This window comes from Temnothorax nylanderi, unplaced genomic scaffold, assembly GCF_030848795.1.
Source record: "Temnothorax nylanderi isolate EJ_2023f unplaced genomic scaffold, tnyl_v1.0 TNYL_tig0179_pilon, whole genome shotgun sequence".
NCBI classification, from domain to species: domain Eukaryota; kingdom Metazoa; phylum Arthropoda; class Insecta; order Hymenoptera; family Formicidae; genus Temnothorax; species Temnothorax nylanderi.
This window is the reverse complement of record NW_027249241.1, coordinates 60644-80531: the sequence shown is the minus strand read 5'-3', so window position 1 is coordinate 80531 and position 19888 is coordinate 60644. Positions and strand designations below refer to the sequence as shown.

At 37.1% G+C, this 19888-nt stretch overlaps 1 protein-coding gene across 3 annotated transcripts in view; it reads left to right on the top strand.

Annotated features, from left to right (window-relative positions):
* The window catches only part of Kank (KN motif and ankyrin repeat domain-containing protein 2 kank), a 36409-nt gene that overhangs the window by 1751 nt on the left and 14770 nt on the right, over positions 1-19888 (top strand). The window contains exons 1-5 of one of the 3 annotated variants that reach the window (XM_071716237.1): positions 10766-11202; positions 12353-12401; positions 16013-16107; positions 17184-17374; positions 17964-18207. In XM_071716237.1, coding sequence (XP_071572338.1) covers positions 16062-16107; positions 17184-17374; positions 17964-18207 — 481 coding nt within the window. In that variant the 5' untranslated portion in view covers positions 10766-11202; positions 12353-12401; positions 16013-16061. Of the gene's footprint in view, positions 1-10765; positions 11203-12352; positions 12402-14037; positions 14407-16012; positions 16108-17183; positions 17375-17963; positions 18208-19888 lie in introns of those variants that run through there. The other 2 variants (XM_071716236.1, XM_071716238.1) reach the window with 2 other exon arrangements.

The following is a 19888-nucleotide window of genomic DNA, read 5'->3' as shown; positions in this document are numbered from 1 at the left end:
CGTTGCTGGGTAACTACACTGATCTTTCCTGCATACAAATCTACGACACATGAGTACACGTGCACCGTCTCATTTGAGAGCGCGCGCTAAACATCGAGTCACGATTATTACGATTGACAGCAATATGATCAAGTCAAGCGTAATGTAGGAAACGTTATTAGCGATTAAAGCGACGCATAAGTGATTGGCATTTATCGAATGCTTTCGCCTTTTGATAAACGGTTCGTGAGAACGAGGGCTTGAAATGTCAAAAAGTCAACACGGTTGCCTCTTGATTTTTATTCAACTTAATTTGAAATAAATGCAGCAATGGAAATTATTTACATTATTCTCATTCAATTGAGAGATTTTTCATAATAATTTTAATATTTGAGATTATTAAATATAAAATTTAAATAAAATTAATAATTCAGAATTAATAAATCAAAATTAATAAATACCGGATAATAATGTCTACCGGAAAATAGATTCAGAAATCTAGAAGATTTACCTGCTTGTTGCAGGGAAAAAATTTAGCACCAAAGTAACATAAATAAGTGAGATCATCGATTGTAATAAGCACTATAGTAACTTTCCAAATGTACTACAACGAAATAGTAAACGAATACGGATCTCTCGTAGTGTTCCACGTCCGTTTGTGTTCACATCTTTTTTTAGGAACGAAGGCACGCAGCCTCCGGCGCGCATGCAATTTTTTTCCGTTTCGCGTAATTAATGCTCTCGCAGGCTGGATTACACAGGCCGCCGTAATTGCCCGAGGATTAGTTCGCCATTAAAACGAAGACAGCGTAAACGCCGTTTCCGCGTAAAACGAATAAGAGCGTGATTTAACCGCGCTTTACGACGCGGTACACCTACTCGCGCGCCATGATAACACGCGCTGTGCCCCAAAGCGATAGTGAAGTTCTCGAGGAGAGATAGTTCGCCTGCCATCGCCATTTACATTTCGATTAACACTCGGCACGGCAGACACGAATATTATTGTACTCGGCGAGGTTTACGCAATTGTCAGAGATTCTACATAATGTTATAAATGTAATAGTTGAAATATCGTACAAAACAGACATACGCCACGTAAATTATTTAGCACAAGCGTCGGAAGTGGCTGTTTTATTTTATAACCGCGTGGGTAGAAAAAAAGTACAACTGCTAATAATATAGAATAAAAATATGTAATTATATTAACTTGATAATGCCTAGGTAATCGGATATTCTTTCGAGCTATTTGCGTCAAACTGACAATTCTGAACATGTCTAATTTGCGTGGGCTTTTACTATCGATGACATCGTCCCGACTCGTCATTTTCTTTCAGCCGTTAATAAGATATTTCCATATAACAAGCTCTCGCGTGCGCTTCGAGAATGCAGTAGCAGGTGCAAACAAACTCTCATCTCCGTCTTTTTTCCTGCCTGATGATGCCGAGCCATGTCCACATGTGCGTCAATGCACATGTGCACTGTTACATAATGGCTTGCAACATCCAGTCTATTTGGTTTGTAACAAAAGAGAGTATTTAGCACACAATCACTCGTGTACCATTCCTATGTTAATGCGCGGCACAAATTGCCATATCATTTATCGAAGCTTCGTGTTGTTAAAAACAAGATATATCTAATTTGATACTTAAAAACTGTGAATTCCCTTCTTGATTAAGAAGATTTAATTCATTGTATTTATTAAATGTTTAAGTTGTTCTGATTAAACAATCAGCACTTTATACTCTTCAAATATTTAATTCATTGTTAAAATATTAATAATAAATATGAAAAAATAAATTTAATAAGAAATAAACATCACAAAAATTAAAAAATTAAAATTGACACTAGTATTTGCATGTTTGGATCCAAACACATGGTTTTACTTTCTTCTTACAATTAATAGTTTTCTAAGACGATACAGAAACGGGTGCATTCCCATGATACCTCACGTGTGGATGCAGCTGTCGGCATAAGTAACAAATTTCTCATCGAACATTAAGTAGCTATTTCTCCCATTCCCATATTCTGTCTAGAATATAGTAACCTTTAAAATGCACGAAATTTGTAGAAATGGACATATGTAGATGTGGCAAGTCATTTTATTTTCTAAGTTTTATCTCTATTTTTGTATACATGTGCGATAAATTAATATACATGAACAATGTAATATTCATTTTACTGCTATGCCTTTTATTTTCTTCAAGAATTTAAATTCTCTTGAATCTCGAAAATAACGCTTACTTTTGTTTGCCGTATATATTTATATTTACGAATTACGCATGTGTTATTCGCGCTTGTCTTTATAATATTACGTGAGAGGCATTTATGAATGTAAAATGTAAAAGTCAGTAATACGTTATTCGCAATGCCAGGACCTTGACATTATTTCTGAGCTCGATTGAGTCGCGTAAATAATCGTGAGCTACGCTTTTGACAACTATGGAAATATCTCTTTGAGACACCGCAAACGACGACGTCATCGCACAAAACGTAATCGCATTGACACACGTTCCTCGGATACTTAATCCTTTTGCGGACATTATTATTTGCGAGGCTCATATTCATTCTTCATTGATCGTGAAGCGGATATGCTTAAATTAATATAAGAGGAAAATACGTTACCCTTTATCATGTGTAAATTTCAATCGAATCAACTGCGCGGATCTTTAATTAAGCTTAATTAATAAATTGTAATATGGTCCGGCAATTCGCTACGTATAATTGATTTGATTTTAAAACAATTACATCCGTTGTAGCTAATAAAAACGTAAAATAATACTTTATATTAATTGGACTGAATTAAATTAAAAGATCGAACCTAAAGCGAATTATTAGAATAATAAATTAGAATAATAATTAGAATAAGAAATTATTCTTGGCTTTCGCGTTCAATCGTACATATTTACAGGAGTAATTTAAATCTTTGGTGCACAGCAAGATTATATTACCACAATACTATTCTAAATTTCTGTTTCAGATTTTTTTTACACAACCTATTCTTTTGACGATGTAAGGGCTGATATTCTTGACACGTTGATGAAATGCGGCGTGCGGCCATAATTTATTTTACGCGAGCCACTTTTCCCCCGTGTATATGGTGCTATAAACAAATACTGTTGACGTGCAATCGCTTCGCCGTATGAAAAATGAAAAATCGGCCACGAACAACACGACCGTACATGTACAATAATGAGAGGCTCAAGTAGAATACACCCGGCGAGTCGGTCAGCACGAAATAAATCTCTCTTCGCTTAGTTGCCTTTCTTGGCCAAGTTTTTGTTCCCGTTGCACTTGCCCCCCGTAATTATCCATATGACGATAATCACGCTCGGCGAAACGACGACGGCGTCCACGTCGTCGACTTAATGAATCCTTTACCGTATATGTGTGTGTGTATGTATGTATGTGTATAATCTTTTTTTATTTTACATCTTCGATAGAGAGAGAAAGAGAGAAATATTATGCATGATAACGACACAATGTATTAAGTGAAAATTATTCAAATAAAAACTAATAAATATTATTACATAAATAATAAATTATCAAATAAGATAAAGATGAAACGAATATCGATAATATAACGATATTAAAATAATTGATGAATAAAGATTTTTTTTTCTTAAAAACTCTCGTCGATGTGTTGCAAATATTTATATGTTATGATCAATTTTCTTCGGTACAACTCCGTTTATTTTATCACGTTTTCTTCGTTCGACCATCCGATCGATAAATTCTCTTGCACATAAGGCACTTCTGTCGTTGAAACGCCGCATGGTTTATTTAGAATTACACGATACGTTTATTTAGAATCGCGTAGTATCTCGCGGCGGATGACTTTCTGCACAATGATGAGCTTCGTTTATCAACATAAACAGTCATCGAAGCGAACGGTTACACGTGCGACTGACAGACGTTAGATGTAAATAGAGTCACTGGTAACTGTCTGTTACTCACAATCAGTACTCATCTTAACGAAATATCGGATCTTACGATAAGCTCGTATATACGTTGCATTAAACTCGCACTATTGGTGATTTTACACGAGAGCCCGAGATTGCCGTATCAATTTTTTTAATATTACTTCATCCGAATAGTATTTCTATTTCACACAAGTAAATTCCACTATATATTTCAATAAAAGATTAAAAGATTTGTATTTTTATTTGTATTTGGTTCATTATAGATCTCTTTAAAATTGTTTTGAATAGATAACTACACAAAATAATTCTTAAACGTAGCATTGGGGCTTTATTCTTTAAACCGTATTATCGATATTGTTATATTTTCTCTATTAGACAAAGCGGTTCAAATTTATTATGTACATACGTATAATTTTAAATTTTTGAATAATTAATATCGTAGCGAACTTTGTTCTGAGAATGGACATTCTATATTAACATCATAATTGTTAATTACGCTTAAATGTACGGAGATATTAGTGAATTGATTAAGTGAATTCTCGATCCGTAATATTTGGTAAACATAATAAATGTGTCTGTGATTGATGCGATTCGGCTTTGATGAAAAGGAGCGCTAATTGAATGATCGAAACGATAATCAAAGAGCTCAATCAAAGATATAGAGAAAAGGAAGGAGGGAAGGAGCGATAGCTTCGTTTATAGTTAAACAGCATTGTGAGAACAGACTAATATACAGAACCTCTATCGTAGTATAGCCATGATACGTACGAACGAATCATCGTTATTTTCATCCATGCAATAAAAAGTGTTATGAATAATACAACGCGAGTCATTTGTTGATCGCGATTTTAGGAATATAAAAATCGTTCTTGAGCGCAATATTCTCTTAATCGCTCTCGGGCATACGTGAAATTCAAATAAGATAATTTCGTGCATTTGGTGAAATCACAATCAAGACAGCTACCAAGGTGGACGTGAGACCTTCGCTAAAACATGTCATTAGTATTTTCGATGCGAAATACGATGCGTTCAACATTCATCGCAGTTACATCTAAAAGTGGATTTCACAAATCCCATTTCATTGACGCTTCGCGTTGAAAGAAGAGATGCGTGTGTTTTTTATCGCGATTTTAACAAACATTATTCGATTGATATAATAATAACATGTTTGACAAATGTAATAGATAACTGCCAATATGGCCAATAATGAATTTTTATGAAAAATGATATCGCGATTATTTCAACTCGTGAAATAATTATGGTATTATTTTTCGTGAGATAAAAAGCTCGTTTTTTCCATTTGCAAAATTTAACACTTTTCACTAGAGTAAACTCACAAATAAAAATATTACCGTGTATATATTCGAGCGCTGTCAAGGAATTTAATATTCATCATAAGTCGAGCTTGGGAAAATATTTGCGAAAATTGATTTCCATTAAAATACGGTTTTTCATGAACCACTAATAAAGCGCAGCATTGCAGCTGAAAAGGCAACCGACAGATTTACGCGAAGCGATGTCGTTTCGTTAAAAATTAACGAGTTATCTAACGGAATTCACGAGCGACGCTTTCCACGGCGGCGATTATTGGCGCAAAGTGTGTTCTCAGCTCTCAAGCTTTAAACGCTCTTAAAGGAGTGAGGTCTATACGCTCACGCCGCGCGAGCCGTATTATTCAAGTCGCGGCGTACGCGTGTGCGTAATGTGCATGGGCGAACGAGAGGCTGATAGGTGGGCTTACGGGTGTGCTTATGTTCGTTACCATGTACCGGGTGAAGCGAAGTGATGGCCGTGAGAATTTTTCAGGTAGCTCGAACTTGGAGAGTTCTACGTCTGTATGCCATATGTCAAGATTTTTCTTTCTCTTCCACAGGTTCTTAGGTTCTTATGAAAACTATATACAGCACGAAAAAAAAGTTACGTTCAAAGATCATTAATATTCTCTTGGTCTCTTGGTTAAAACAGTTAGAAATCAATTTATATAAAAATAAAATCAACTGTTTTGGAAAAGTCATACCGAATTCGTCACATTATCGCCAAATTGCTCTCAGTATGGTATAATATAAATATCGATATAAAATAAATCATCAGAATAAGTGTTTCTAAATCTTACAATTTTTCCAAAATTCCTTACTATGCTATACACATTAATGGTTGGCGTTTTTTTATGGTGGAAAAAAGAGAAAATGTCAACACGAAGTCTACGTGATTTCTGATAATGAAAAGAAGCGGCGCGACACCGGCTGCATAATGCATGTAGATATGCATCGACCGTGCTTCCCTTTAACGCAACATGACGAATCAATGAATAGCTTCTTCCGCGCGCGGAGTCCTGTAGCAGCACAGGTGCCGGAATGTTTTAAGCACCCTTTACATTTGTCCGTCTACGTACACGTGAGTGTTCGTGTGTGTTTACGACGCCGGCACGTAGTGTGTACGAGAGAAGTCTTGCGTGAACGCCCACGCATCGCACGCCTCCGCGCGAGGCCTCGTTGCAAAAGGCCCCGTGCCCCGTGTGCCAGAGGCCCAATAAAGGAACACTCACACTGTTGCTCGGGGGAGAGGCACGTTGTTACGGCAGAGGAAACAAAAGTAGGATGCGGCTGAATTAATCTAAATAATCTTTGACAATCAGTCAACACTCGGGAACAAACATTTCATTCAGTATTCTTCTCATCATTCCACATACTCTCTTTCCGATTATTATTCCGCCTCCAATATTACTGCATGCACTTGTTAGAAAAAGATCTGACGAAATCTGATGAAATGTAACGAACTTTTGAAGATTTTATCATAGTATGACAATTTTATCACTTTTATTATTCGTTTTTTTTAATAGAGCTCTTTTAATAAAATACATAAAAATTGGAATTAATGGCGTGGATGTAGCTTTATTAACTTCGATCTAATAGCTGTTATTACGACGGTACTAGCGCGCGCTATACAATGCCATAAGCGTCTTTACCTTTTATGCCTAGAAACGGGCGTATCTAATTTCTCTTCAACGCGTATGTATAAACGCGATTAACTCACGTAATATGCGACCCTATTATGGTGTGTGTTTCTTTTCTAATATGTTGAAAAATATTTATAAAATGGCAATCTGTATATAATTTTCGAAAAATTGTGCTATCTAAAAGAGTTATTTATGCTTACCCCCTAATCCTATAGCGCTCGCATTTTTACAAGACTAGAAATGATGGACAGAGACTTTATACTTTCAAAACAGGTTCGTCGTAAGTGATTTTCTTCTATGTAAAATTGGCTGACTGAGCAATCGTCGAAGTTGTTGTCGAATAATCAATTTCTCAATAACGGTAATCTAATAATGCAGGATGTTAGCGACACGAAACTCGATACTACGTCATCGTGCAATTTATTGTGCAAGACGTTTTCCCAACACGCCGGGCAGCGATAATGTTGTATAATCTACGTTAATTACGCGTTTTTCCGATATCCGGATTGAAAATCGGCACTGTAAAATAGCAGCGCGATAAAATGACTTTTACGAGCGGTTTCACACGTTCCTACTGCGCATCTCAGTGTTTGAAATTCCTCCGGTGCGCGGTGTTATCATTCTCTGTGTGGCTTCGCAGTTAACCACTAATTTCTAAACTAACAGTTTAATTACAAAACTTACTGAAGCTATAGAAGACACTACTCCAAATTATTAAAAATTTTTAGTACGGATTTATATTATTATTTGTAATTTGAAACTTTTTAAAAATTTGATTAATTCATGTATCACTATAATCAAGATTTATCGCAAAATACCAATAACTGACTTTTATGCAAAAGATTCGCGACCTTCGTAGCTAACGGTATTCACATCACATAGCTAACACTTCATTCGCAACATAATGAGCGGTGATAATCACAATTTAAATATGGTAAGCAAAGAGAGGCATGATTATCCTTCGACTGGCTCGCACTATCTTTAGATTCACGGTAAATAGACGACCTGTAATTTTTATTTATCTATGCATAGATCAAGTTTATATTACTGGCCTTTTTGTTCTCTCTCCGTCATAGGCACTATCGAACTTTTTCGAATATGAAATTTTTGAGTTAAATATATGACCGATATAATCTACAATTAGAATACTACATTGGAATGATATTTATACGTTATAAGTTATTCTGAACTTGAAAGAATCTGCACTTATTCTTCGGTAACGGGTAAATGTGGAATATCCTGTGGGATACAAGATTAATTCAATTGCTTAGTCGATTGGAAAAGCACAGGCGGATAAAGAGAGGCACGTCTCGTAGGTGTTCCGAGTGTTTCGATCTGATTCCGTCGACGATAGCGATCTACATTCGAGTTTAATTTCTATTTATATGTCCCATTGTCGCGGGCGGACGCGGAATGGAGATCAATTTCACGCTCAACTAAATCGCGTGCCGCGGTATCGACATGTTGTATTGGGAAATCCTTGAGGCGAATGTCTCTTTTGTTGTTTCGATATAACGACAAATGAAATGCCAGCGTGTACAAAGAGCCACAGAAACTTAATTATAACGCTAGTTAAAATTTGTTGTTAAAGTTGTGAGCAAAAGCACTGTTTTTACGATTGTAGACGGTTTTTATTCTATTAATTACCCACAAAATCACACTAAACATCGAAAAAAGCGTTGTGCTATGGATACATACATTGATTTGTTTTCTCCGTGTCAATTTTCTTTTTCATTAAATGGTTACTAGATATAAAATTTTTATAACAATTTATCATATTAAATTAAATATTGTTTTTTGCTTTTCAATTTCTTCAGAAATATCTCTCTTTTCGATTATTTGTTTTCAAAGAATTCACGTTTGGTTCCACGTGAATTTTCGCATGGCCTCGTTGTCGTCGTAGTGGAGTCGTTACTTCCTGTTGTTGCACCGCGAAAGAGCCATGAAAGAGAGACCGCATCTTCGCGGCGAGAAGATGACAAAAATACGCGTTATGGCTATGGTTCTAGTCGTCATCCGGTGCGGTGATATTTTCGGCGTGCACACATTCATTGAGAAAAGCCTTAATGGGCGGACGGCCGACGTGTGGGCGCGCTCGTGGACATGTTGCGTGTGTGCGTGTGTCCATAGCACACAAATCCGTCGTAATAATCTGCCGTGTATGTACTTTGTCTCTTTAGTGCGCAACAGACGTTGAACAGACGGAATATCTCGACCTTTGTAGTGTGACATTCGAGTCGGTCATTCCCATTCACTAGAAAGTGGAAAATGAATGGCTAAGCATTGACGTGCCTGAGTCGCTCAAATAGCAAAGAAATCGATCTCCGAGTGTACGGCGTTTCCGGGTTATTAAGTATATTTTACAGTACGCACGCATGAATATGCACATTGCTTAATTCCAATCCATTATTCCATTTCGAATATGTTTCGCGTATGCGGCCTTTAGAATTATTTTATATGCAAGTAATGGTTAATGATAAGAACGCTCGTTTAGATATTTTGCTGTACCAAGAAATCGGGAAAGAGTGACGATTATAAATTACTTTAAAAGGTAACGCGAGTGTAGAAAAATTCGTCGTACAGCTGTCATTGCCGTTTCCGCGCGTTGAAAGTGACAAATGGTCCAAAACATAAAGAGCGCGCCATTTCTTAGAAGGGCCGACAAACGCACGCGTTCAGGGGTGTTTGAGAAACATGCGTGATATATTGAGCTTTACATGCGTGCTTTATCGGACTCTAAAGCCGCGTTAGATGAAATAGACGGGCATAAAGCATGACGCATAAGCTTTGTAACTTGTTGTTTCACGATACAATCTCGTTTGGAAATGATGACGATGATGATGGAGTTTTACGAGCTCCCGAGCACGTAGAACGCGAGTAAGCGTTACGAACCGCGGCAGGACGATTCACGAATAACTCTTAAGAAGATCCTGTGGATTGTCAAGATCCGATTTTTCCGTCGCACATGCAGGATGTATCCTTTTCGCCCGCTGTGGTCCGTGTGCCTGCACGGACTTTGACGATGCACATGACTCTTTATCTTTCACTCCTCGCTCTCTTTTCTTAGTTTCCTCCTATTTATATACGATGAAGAGCCTCGTTATAAGTATCGCGGTTAATATCATGCTTTGAGAAAAAATTGCCGGCAGCAGGAGTTGACGAAAAAACAGGAAATTGATATTAATGCATCCCGCTAACCCTTCACGTTACTAATAATTGTTATGCGTCCTGTTGTATCGTATTACATCCTCATACTGATAATGTAAGGGTGGCGACTGGCGAGCGGTAATCAATTATTCAAAGCACATCGAAGATTCCAAAAGTTATATACTTTGAAAGATTCATAAGAATATGTCCTTAGATCAAGAAAAACTTTCGAGTATTATTTTATCATTTAACATTATATAAAATCTTTATTGATACATATTAAATTCTTAAAATATTTATTTAAATTAATTAAAAAATGAATAATTCACTGGCAATATCTATATTATAATAATAAAAACATATAAAAACGAATGATTTGTGCAATTTTGCACATAGTTACATTGTAAATATTTCCAAGAGATCTAATAATAGTTGACGCCAAGTTCAATATTATCTATAAAGATCAGAGAGACGAGCACGTTGCACCGGACAGATGCAAACGATCGCATCCGTTGCATGCGGTAGCTGAGACGATAATTCATAATACGTACAGCTGAATATATCATAATATCGCGCTCATACGGCGAATGGGGGGGGGAGGGGAGAACGATGGGTCGCAATATGCGAATGCACGATTTCTCTATTGTTTACGAGCCATTGTGTCCATAATCGCGGGCCAGAGGCCAAGGAGACGACAATGCGACACGTCGCGTCGCGGCGTTTCTTTCCGTGTGCATCGTGTGCACGGCGCGCGACATTGCAGTCTTATCTGATCCGACACGAGAGAAATGTTTCGTCGCCGGGCAAACAACTCTTTCCCTTTGTCGGCGAGATAAGCTGGATTTTCCCGCACGGGATTGTTCCGCTTTATTGCACCGCGTACTCGCGAGTATTTATACGCTCCGTTAATGGAATCCCACGTTTCACTTCGCGAGCGATTGTTCGTTTCGATCGCTTTTGGCGAGACCGTGAAAATGAAAGTTAGCGCACGTTGTTGCTGCTCTCGAGCGCTCTCGCGAGACTTCTTCTTCAGTCTCCCGTAGGTGACAAGTAACGAGGATTTTTATGGCGCAGCCTTACATAGAAGTAAACGGAGCTTCCTTTCGCCGGAAAGTAACGATGATGACGTTTACGGTATGATGAGATCTACTTGGATGAATCAGACTTCAATCCAGTTCTTGTCATTTGCCTGCTTATATGGTAATTTCTTTGTAGTTAGATAAAATTTTTAATTTCCCAAAAATTTTAGATTTTTTTAGTGTATTACGTGTTCCATATTTAGAATACTTAATCTTATAGAATATATAATAAACGAGTATTAAAACACGATGATGTCTATCGTAACAAAGTGTGTAATTTCTTATATAATTACGTCATCCATTCATATAAAGTTAACGAGAGTGTATCACAAGCTAATTATTATAATTGAAATTCTCAACTCGATCGAGCTCATGATATCCAATATAATATCCGCTTCTTGTAGCGTTACCTACAAAATTGAAAGTTACTTTATCTAGTGCACACGTATTTTCCTTATAATCGTTGCGTGCCGATTATAACGAGACACGTGTAAGAGCTTTGAATATCTTATTACAACATTCGTGCGTATATTATACGTCGATGTCGTAAGATAATTTTCTGGCGACATTAATAGATAATCGCAGATGAAAGTGGTCGTACAAGGGCATTAGCCTTGCAAGGACGTGCGCGATCATTATTCACTGCCGTGTTCTCGTTGCTACTCGCTGACTTTATGTACTCGCATCTATACATATATGTTCCGGAAAATCTAACGTCATATTTAAGCTATGTTGAAATAATATAGGTATATATTTATTATATGTATATTATGTACACATATTTAATCAGACAAGATTTTGTAATATGCATGTAATAGCAGACAATAGCAGCAAGTGAAATAAAAAGACAAGACTGACACAAGATTAATAGAATTCAACAAATGACTTATACACTCGATATTAGATTTCAGTTAATTATAAAGTAGCATTTTGAATTGTAAATTTAAATTAAACGAAACAGAACGCTTCTCCTGAAAAATATAAAAGTCTAGAAAGGTTTCGAGAGAATGTCAAAGCGCGTGTTTTAAACAAGATAAATGTGCCAAATGTAACATATAATAACACAGATAAAAGATAAATATATTATAATAATACGAAACTGAGGTTACATAAATTGACTGTCTGCTACGGACGTGCGCTCGCAACTCTACAACGCTCGAAAATTGTCAGAACAAATATATCATTTCCGAGACGATTGTTACTCTCACGAAAACAGAAACCTAACATTGTTAGACTCGTTGCTTTAATGTAAAAATATTTTTCTGTTACAGATCAACGCAGGGTTACGACTTACAACTCCGCTGTTGCGCATCGGCACCGGTGAGTTATTTTTTTATTGCAATATCGAGGCAATAGATTTGTGAAATTATATTATAAACGTGAATAAAATGCCTCTATCTATTGCCTCGAAATGGATAGACTCTCTCGAGAGAGAGTCTAGAAAGTATTTTTATAATTTATGATCATCTGCCGACTTTTTATTACACAAGGTTACGCGCACTCAGTAATAGTGATACCTGAATGAGACCGCCGCTTCTCCGATATCCTGATTGATAACTTAATATAAAATCACGGTTCGGTATGTCCAGTCAGTCTACCTACACAATATTTTGCGCTTTTGACGAGAGAAAATTTCTCGTGGGTGGCTAATTACTGCCCCGGTATTTTGATCTAACGTCGTTAATGCGAGTTTAATTCGTCGTGTAACGCAAATAATACGATATACGTTTCCACAGGTTGCGTCGCGTAATCGAGAAACTAATAATCGATACGCGTATCTTAATTCAATACCGCTTTCCACGATGGTGATAAATTCGAGACTAGATAGGCATTAAATGGAATATTATCGTGCCTAATTACTCTAAAGCGTTAATTACTACTGCTTTCGGCGTATTGTCCGTCCCAAATTTTCCCTACTCGATTATGATTTCCGAGCGCGATATATACTCCCGACGAATGTAATAACGAAATTTGTCTCATGATTAGTAGTTTATGTCGATGCGGAATGAGTATGGTTAATTACAACCGCTAATTAACGCCGATACGACGATCGTAGCACGCGCAACATACTCTCGGCGCTTGTTACACGGCCTGTAACGCGCCTCTGTACAAATAACGCGAAATGTGACGATTCGCCACTTTAGCTGCGGCGTACTTGTTTCGCGCCTGCATTCGCGACGAACAATCAAAACGACCCCTTCGAACAACCGAAAATCCGGAGTGAGACGGATCGACAATGACGCCGCGACACGCCGCGGCGGGAACGCATGTAGAGGTTGATTCACATTTATGTATAGCATAAGCGACGTGATAAAACAAAATCCTAGCATTTTGAGGTTCTAATAAATAAGAAGAAAACCATTTGGCTTTTCTTAAACGTCAAGTATGAATCAAGTGCGAATGAGCATTTTTCTTCAACGAGGGCGAATAGCACCAACAACGAAGCAAATTATTCATTTGCGTAAGTCTAATGTGTATTTGGCTTAATAGGAAACAAAAGGGAAATGAGTTCTCGTGGGAAAAATTCCGAAATTATAGTTAGGAAATATGTTTGAATTCCAGTTACTTAATCGCATAATATCTATAATATTAACGTATTTTTTCCACACAATTTAAAATAACAGACAGATTCAGAAATTGATTCATAAATTATTTATTCTTTATTTGTCATGTTTTAAGAAGCAAAACCATTTACTTTAGAAAACGTTTGAATGAAAAAGAAAATGTGCGAGGAGCTCGAGACACCTTATAAATACTCAACGAGTAATTAATTTTTGCGGAGGCGTCGCGCATTATGTGTCGCCCCAATTCCTACAACGCGCGTATGGGCGTACTATAATTCGTTATCAGGCGGTCGCGCTTATCAGCGCGACAGAAACACTGTATATCGATCCGGTTTAGCACTGTCGGATAGACGTACTCCGATGTAAGTTGCGTTCGCGCTTTCCGGTGAGGAATTTCGCGCAATTTATCGACACGTTCGTGCGTTCATCGTTTTTCTGAAATTAGGCCATGGTTTCTGAGCGCGCGGAGTCGCTGACTTTACTTTACTTTCCATTCAACGACGACACCGCCGCCGGGTCTCCCTATACTGTACGTGAGTCGCCTCTAAGTGGTCCCTTCGAGCTCGCCGAGGCGGTTTTCTGTCACGAAGAAGAACGTGCTTTCATCTCGATTCGATCGCGACTCGAGAAGAATTTCCTTTCGCTCGCTCAAAAACTTATTCGCTCTGTCTTCCTCCAGTCGGTTTGTCAAACGGAAATGTTTGATTGGTAAACGATCTACGTGACTCTTGATAAAGATTTCCGAGCAATTGCTTTTATCAGTAAGTAATCATGATATTTCATAACTTGAGATAATACTTTTCATTTAAGAAAATTATAACGAGTAGTGCTAAAAACTGCTCAACGTAAGAGACTCGATTGATTTGAATAAAAAGTGAAAGCCGTGCATATTTTCATATTACATCATGTTTCATAATTATGTGGATGTAATTACATTATTAATTTATACAAGGTGATACCATCATTTGAAATCAAAGAAAATCGTTGAGCGAAAGTTTCGTTTTAAATTCTGAAGCAGTTGAGAATTTAACTGTAAGATGCATAACAAGAATCAACAACAAGAATCAAGTACGTTTATTTTATTGATAAATAAATATACCTATTATCTTGTATTTTTTGTATCGCAAAAATACTCGGAAGATTGTTTCCACAGAGATATCTATAGTCTTCAAGATATCGATATGAAAGTAATGAATGTGTGCGAATTAATATAAAGCGCGGGTTATTCGCAATTGCGATAAAAGCAAAAAAAAATATTAATTCTTATTTATTCTAAAGTTTCTGCGAAGCCTCGAAATTTTTAACGAGCGGCAAGTAACATATCGAGAAGTCGAGAGAGTATATATTGTATTTAAAAAATTCCAACCGGAGACGGTTCGCCGGAAATGCTCGTAAAAATATCCGAGTTTCGACTTACACCGAATATCTTCCGCCTGCGGAACAATTAAAAGTTTGTGGACGAGACGACAGACGAGAGAGAGAAACCGCGGGAGGACGCGCACTGTCGTCAGACCAGAAATCCGGAATACGGAATTAGCTCGCCCGTCGCGGGCGCGTCGTGAAAACCATGTTTAAGAAGGTTTATACCTTTCTGCGGTTTAAAGCGCGACAAACGTTTGGCGCCTAAAAGCGCACTCCGCACCATCCGCGTATAATAATTCTTTCAGCGTACGAACGCAAGGATGATATATTGCGACAGCGCCGTAGCAAATTTTCGAGTCACGCGGATAACTGTCAATTAGTAGAAAAATGCGTACCGTCGAGCTCTGTTTTATTCCACGCATACGTATAATAGATTTGTTCAAAAGTCTTGAATAATTCAATAAATTGCTAAACAGTTGTACAATTAAACAAGTTAACTACAGAGATTGTGTACGAGTTATAGAAAGTATCAAAAAAGGAAAAAAGTCTGTGAGAGAAAAGATATTCGCGACTAATTAATCTCTCCATATAACTCGCAATTCTTTGTAAAAAAGAGAATGATTTCGCATTGCGCGCGACCCTGTTATTAAATGCTAATCGCTACATCTTACTGACTATGATAATGAAGATTTTGTTGCAAACGAACTTTCGCTCAATTGAGAAACGGTTTAAGAAACGAAGACGAAGTGACTGACTATATTAAGGCACGCTACGCGATTCTTGACGAAGGTATGTCAGGCGTTTAGAAAATTATGTAATTATTCCGAGAAACTGTAGCGGCTGTGCGGTTGTGCAATAATTGCAATTAGGGCATGCAGGCAATTGTTCCGACTTTCGCTAGAAAAATCTATCGCCCTCACAATTCCTTCCTCTTTGCAATGCGTGAATCTCTTCGAGTACATGACGTTTACGCGTACTAATGTACGGTTTTATTTGCACTCTCAGGATTATGGAAACGCGGATCTGCAAGTACGTCTGACGATCAGCCGGGATCATGGCCCTGACTGTCGTCCCCTCAACCCGCGTTTTCAATGGAAACGGTGAGTCACTTTTAATAAAAGTGCATGCGTCTATAATAGGAGATCGTTGGCCATAATCAAATCAGAAATCACAAGCGCGAAAGTGTAACGATCCATATTATTTTACGTTTGAAAATAATGTAAAATTAAATTAAAATATGAAAAAGATAATAGTAATTGTTACTATTGCAGCAGATTTTTTTTCTTATATAATTTTCTTTACGATAAAAATATATAATTTTTTGTATTATGTATACATATATATACTATATTAGCGTTATTATTATTTTATATAATTCCTCCCTCTTGTAATTATGTGTAAATAAGAACAAAGGCACCTGACTGAACATAATTTAGAATCCGACGAGGAATACCGAGATGTGTCGAGGCGGAATTCATTAAGTCATTGCCACATATATTGTGATACTACGAGCGCGAGCGGTATGACACTAAATGGAATCTCCATATTCATCCGACTAACGAACTTGGCGAGATTATTATTACTGTTTCTCTGGATAGTTGCCAATGGTTACAACATATTTCGGTTTACGTTGCACCGCGGCCATTAACCTCGAACAAACGCTCGTTCGACGAAGATGAACAATGCCCGATTGATTTAATTCCAACAATAGATCGGCCGAAAAACTTTTTTCTTGAATCGCGATCGAAACACGGAATGGTTTAATGCTGTCGATTATTCTAACAATTAATTTAATTAATTGCTAAAATATTGATAATTAAATATTGATAATTTAAAATTTTGTATAATATTAATAATCGATTCTATATTGTAGTTTAACATGTCTTTTGAGTATGAAAAATTAATTATTAGATAAAGTAGCATCATTAATCATATGCTTTTTCAGCATGCACAATAAATCAATCATGATGAATAATTAATTTAATTTTTAATTTAAATTTAAGAAAAAAATATAGCGCTTTACGAATAAACGGAGCTTGCAGAAATTTTATCTGTGTTATCTTAATAGCGCGGTGGCGCAACCTTGACCAGTTGTCTCAACAGTAAATATACTCGTCTTATCGGAGATAAATATTTAGTAATGAAGTTTTCTGAAGTAAAGCTTTTTCATTTATAGTGGGGACGCAGGCGTATGTTTCCGGTTCGAAATGCCTTTGTTGCCCTTATGGATATCACATCGACCTGGACTTCGTGCGTTATTGCGAGGCCGTCGCGGCCGGAAGCGCCGGGGACAGGCCCAGCACGGAGCGACGCAAGAAGCGAGAACGTCGTAGACAATGTCAATCAATGGAAGTTCTCTTGGGCCTGGTAATTAATTAGCGATACTTCTAATTACGTATACTGAAAGCATCATTGTGCGGCGGTTAAGTGAAACCGGTTATGTATTATCAGCATACGATTTCCGAATGTTTCCCGTATCAACTGTGTAAATAACACTTGATATCACATTTTAGATATTTTGCTTTATTAATGTCGTGATAGTAGGATTTAATTAAAATTAATCTAGCATTTATTTGACTTAATTAAGTAAGATGGGAATTGATGAATAATAATTGTGCTTGATATATATTACGGCCTGATAAAAATAAAAATTGTGAAGGACATAGAACCTCTTACATTTAAATACCTTTTTTAATTCCATGTTACGGTAAAAATTACAATAATTTTAACGAACATATTAAATTACTTCATACTATATCACGCCTAGTTTGTACTCTGTTTCCGTTAAAATTTACCGACTCTGACGATAAACGTGCTCATCGCCAGGGCGACGAAACCGTGAAGATTCAAGATAAATCACTCGACAAAGCGCGGTGCAGTGCACGGACATATATCACATTGGACGTGGTGAACAGGCATCCTCGTGTTAGATAGTTTCCTTTATTTTTGATTCTAGGTGAGTCCGGCACTGGCGGGCATAGAAGCCGAATTGCCGAAAATATCACAAGAATGTACGACCGCGAACGGGATGACTACTTCGCCGAGATCAAATCATCCACCACCAAGACAGCAGGGAAATTTGCATCCCTCGCCAGTCGTGGATCTGAGCGATGTCGTGGATGACTTCGAGGCGACCCTCAAGCGATCTTGTAGGTCGCCTTCATCGAAAATCTCCAATCGTCGACTTATCACGGAAACCGGTAAGATATCGCTTCTCTCATTGATAAGAGCGAGAAATATTGCAAACGCTAAATATACATATATTAAATTATTAAAAAATTTCTATAGAACGATAACAATTGTATAGAAATTTTCTAATTATAATCTTTCTGTTAAAGTATAACAGAAATTTAGCGTTTGCAACATTCGTCTTTCTTGTAGGAACAATAATAATCATTAAAAATTTATTAACGAAGCTATTTTTGAGAATTTTATGATCTATTTCGTGTTAAAGTACCATCTCATCTTTCAATTGTCGGAAGATGAAGAGTTTTGATCTCTGAATTAACGGTAAAATTCACTCGAGTGAATTTATCGCGAAAATCGGAACGTCGCTTTGGAGAAAAAACATCTTTGCGACCGCCGCGAAAGAAATACAATGAGTCGCGCGACGAATTAACGGTGGCGGTGAAAGAGCGGAGTAAATAAAAGAGATCTGAATAATTTTTCACGCACATTGGATTTCCTCGCGCTGAATCCGTTCCATCTTAGGATTCTCCATGGCCCAATGACCTGCTATGTACCGAGCAAGTGGTGCGAAGAGAGAAACGGCCGCTTCCGTGTCTTGGGGGCCGCTTTGAAGTCGCTACGGCATCGGAACACGTTAATTATTTCGTTATGCGATGTTATAGGCACCAGTGTTAATAATTTCACGAGTTCTCGCCTACGAAATAAATCGCTGCGGAAATTGAATTGTTCGGAATCATCGACGCGTTAGAAATTACTTGTGCGTAAGCTTTCTGCGTCCAAGGTGATAATTGGACAACACTTCGCCGATCGAAAGTGCGCGGTTATAATTGCGAGGAAGCAAATTAACGAAGATGCAACGTTTTTTTCCGCTGTATTTATGGCATCTTCCGTTACCTTCTACGATGCAAATTCGTGCGGCGAATACATTTACTGCTGAATAATTTCGCTTTATTTATCATCTATCATTTTATAGAAATTATGAAAGAGATACGTTCCTTCATTTTGTTTTGCGCTAATTAATTTAATTTGGAACAGTTTCTCTTGTTTTCTTCGATAAATTTTCAAGCACAATTAAAATTAAAACTTCCCAAAATTAAATTAAAATTCCTTATTAATTTCAATTAACTTATTAAAATGAGGAAAAAAGGTGTGCAAAGTAACACACATAGATTTTCCTTTTTTATTATACCTATATGAACTCATAATAGGCCAATTCCTTTTAGTGACACAAGTCGACACAAGTGTCGTTCTGTCTTTGTTATTCATTGAATGCCAAGAAGGATAGAACGATGTTTGTGTCGACTTGTGTCACTAAAAGGAATTGGCCCAATAAGTGGCTTTTATCACCAATGTACGGTAAAGAATTTTCACGAGAATATTATAAACTCGGAACTTTATAACTTCTTTAAACGTACCGCTTGCGTTTAATTACGAAGAAATCGTGCTGTCAGCGTTAAACATTTTATTTCGCAGGCTCTTAATTTTATCGGATGTTTTAAAAGTGCTATTCTGGTCACCGTTACTTCTTGTAAACACCTTAAAAAAACGTCTTATCTCCCCTTGAAAAGCCGACTGTCTCGTAGAGGTTCATGCAATATTTTTCAAATTTTTGCATTTTGCAACTAACAAAAGATTCTCTTATAATAAATATAAATGGAATGACATAAATTAATATAACGTAACTGATATTAT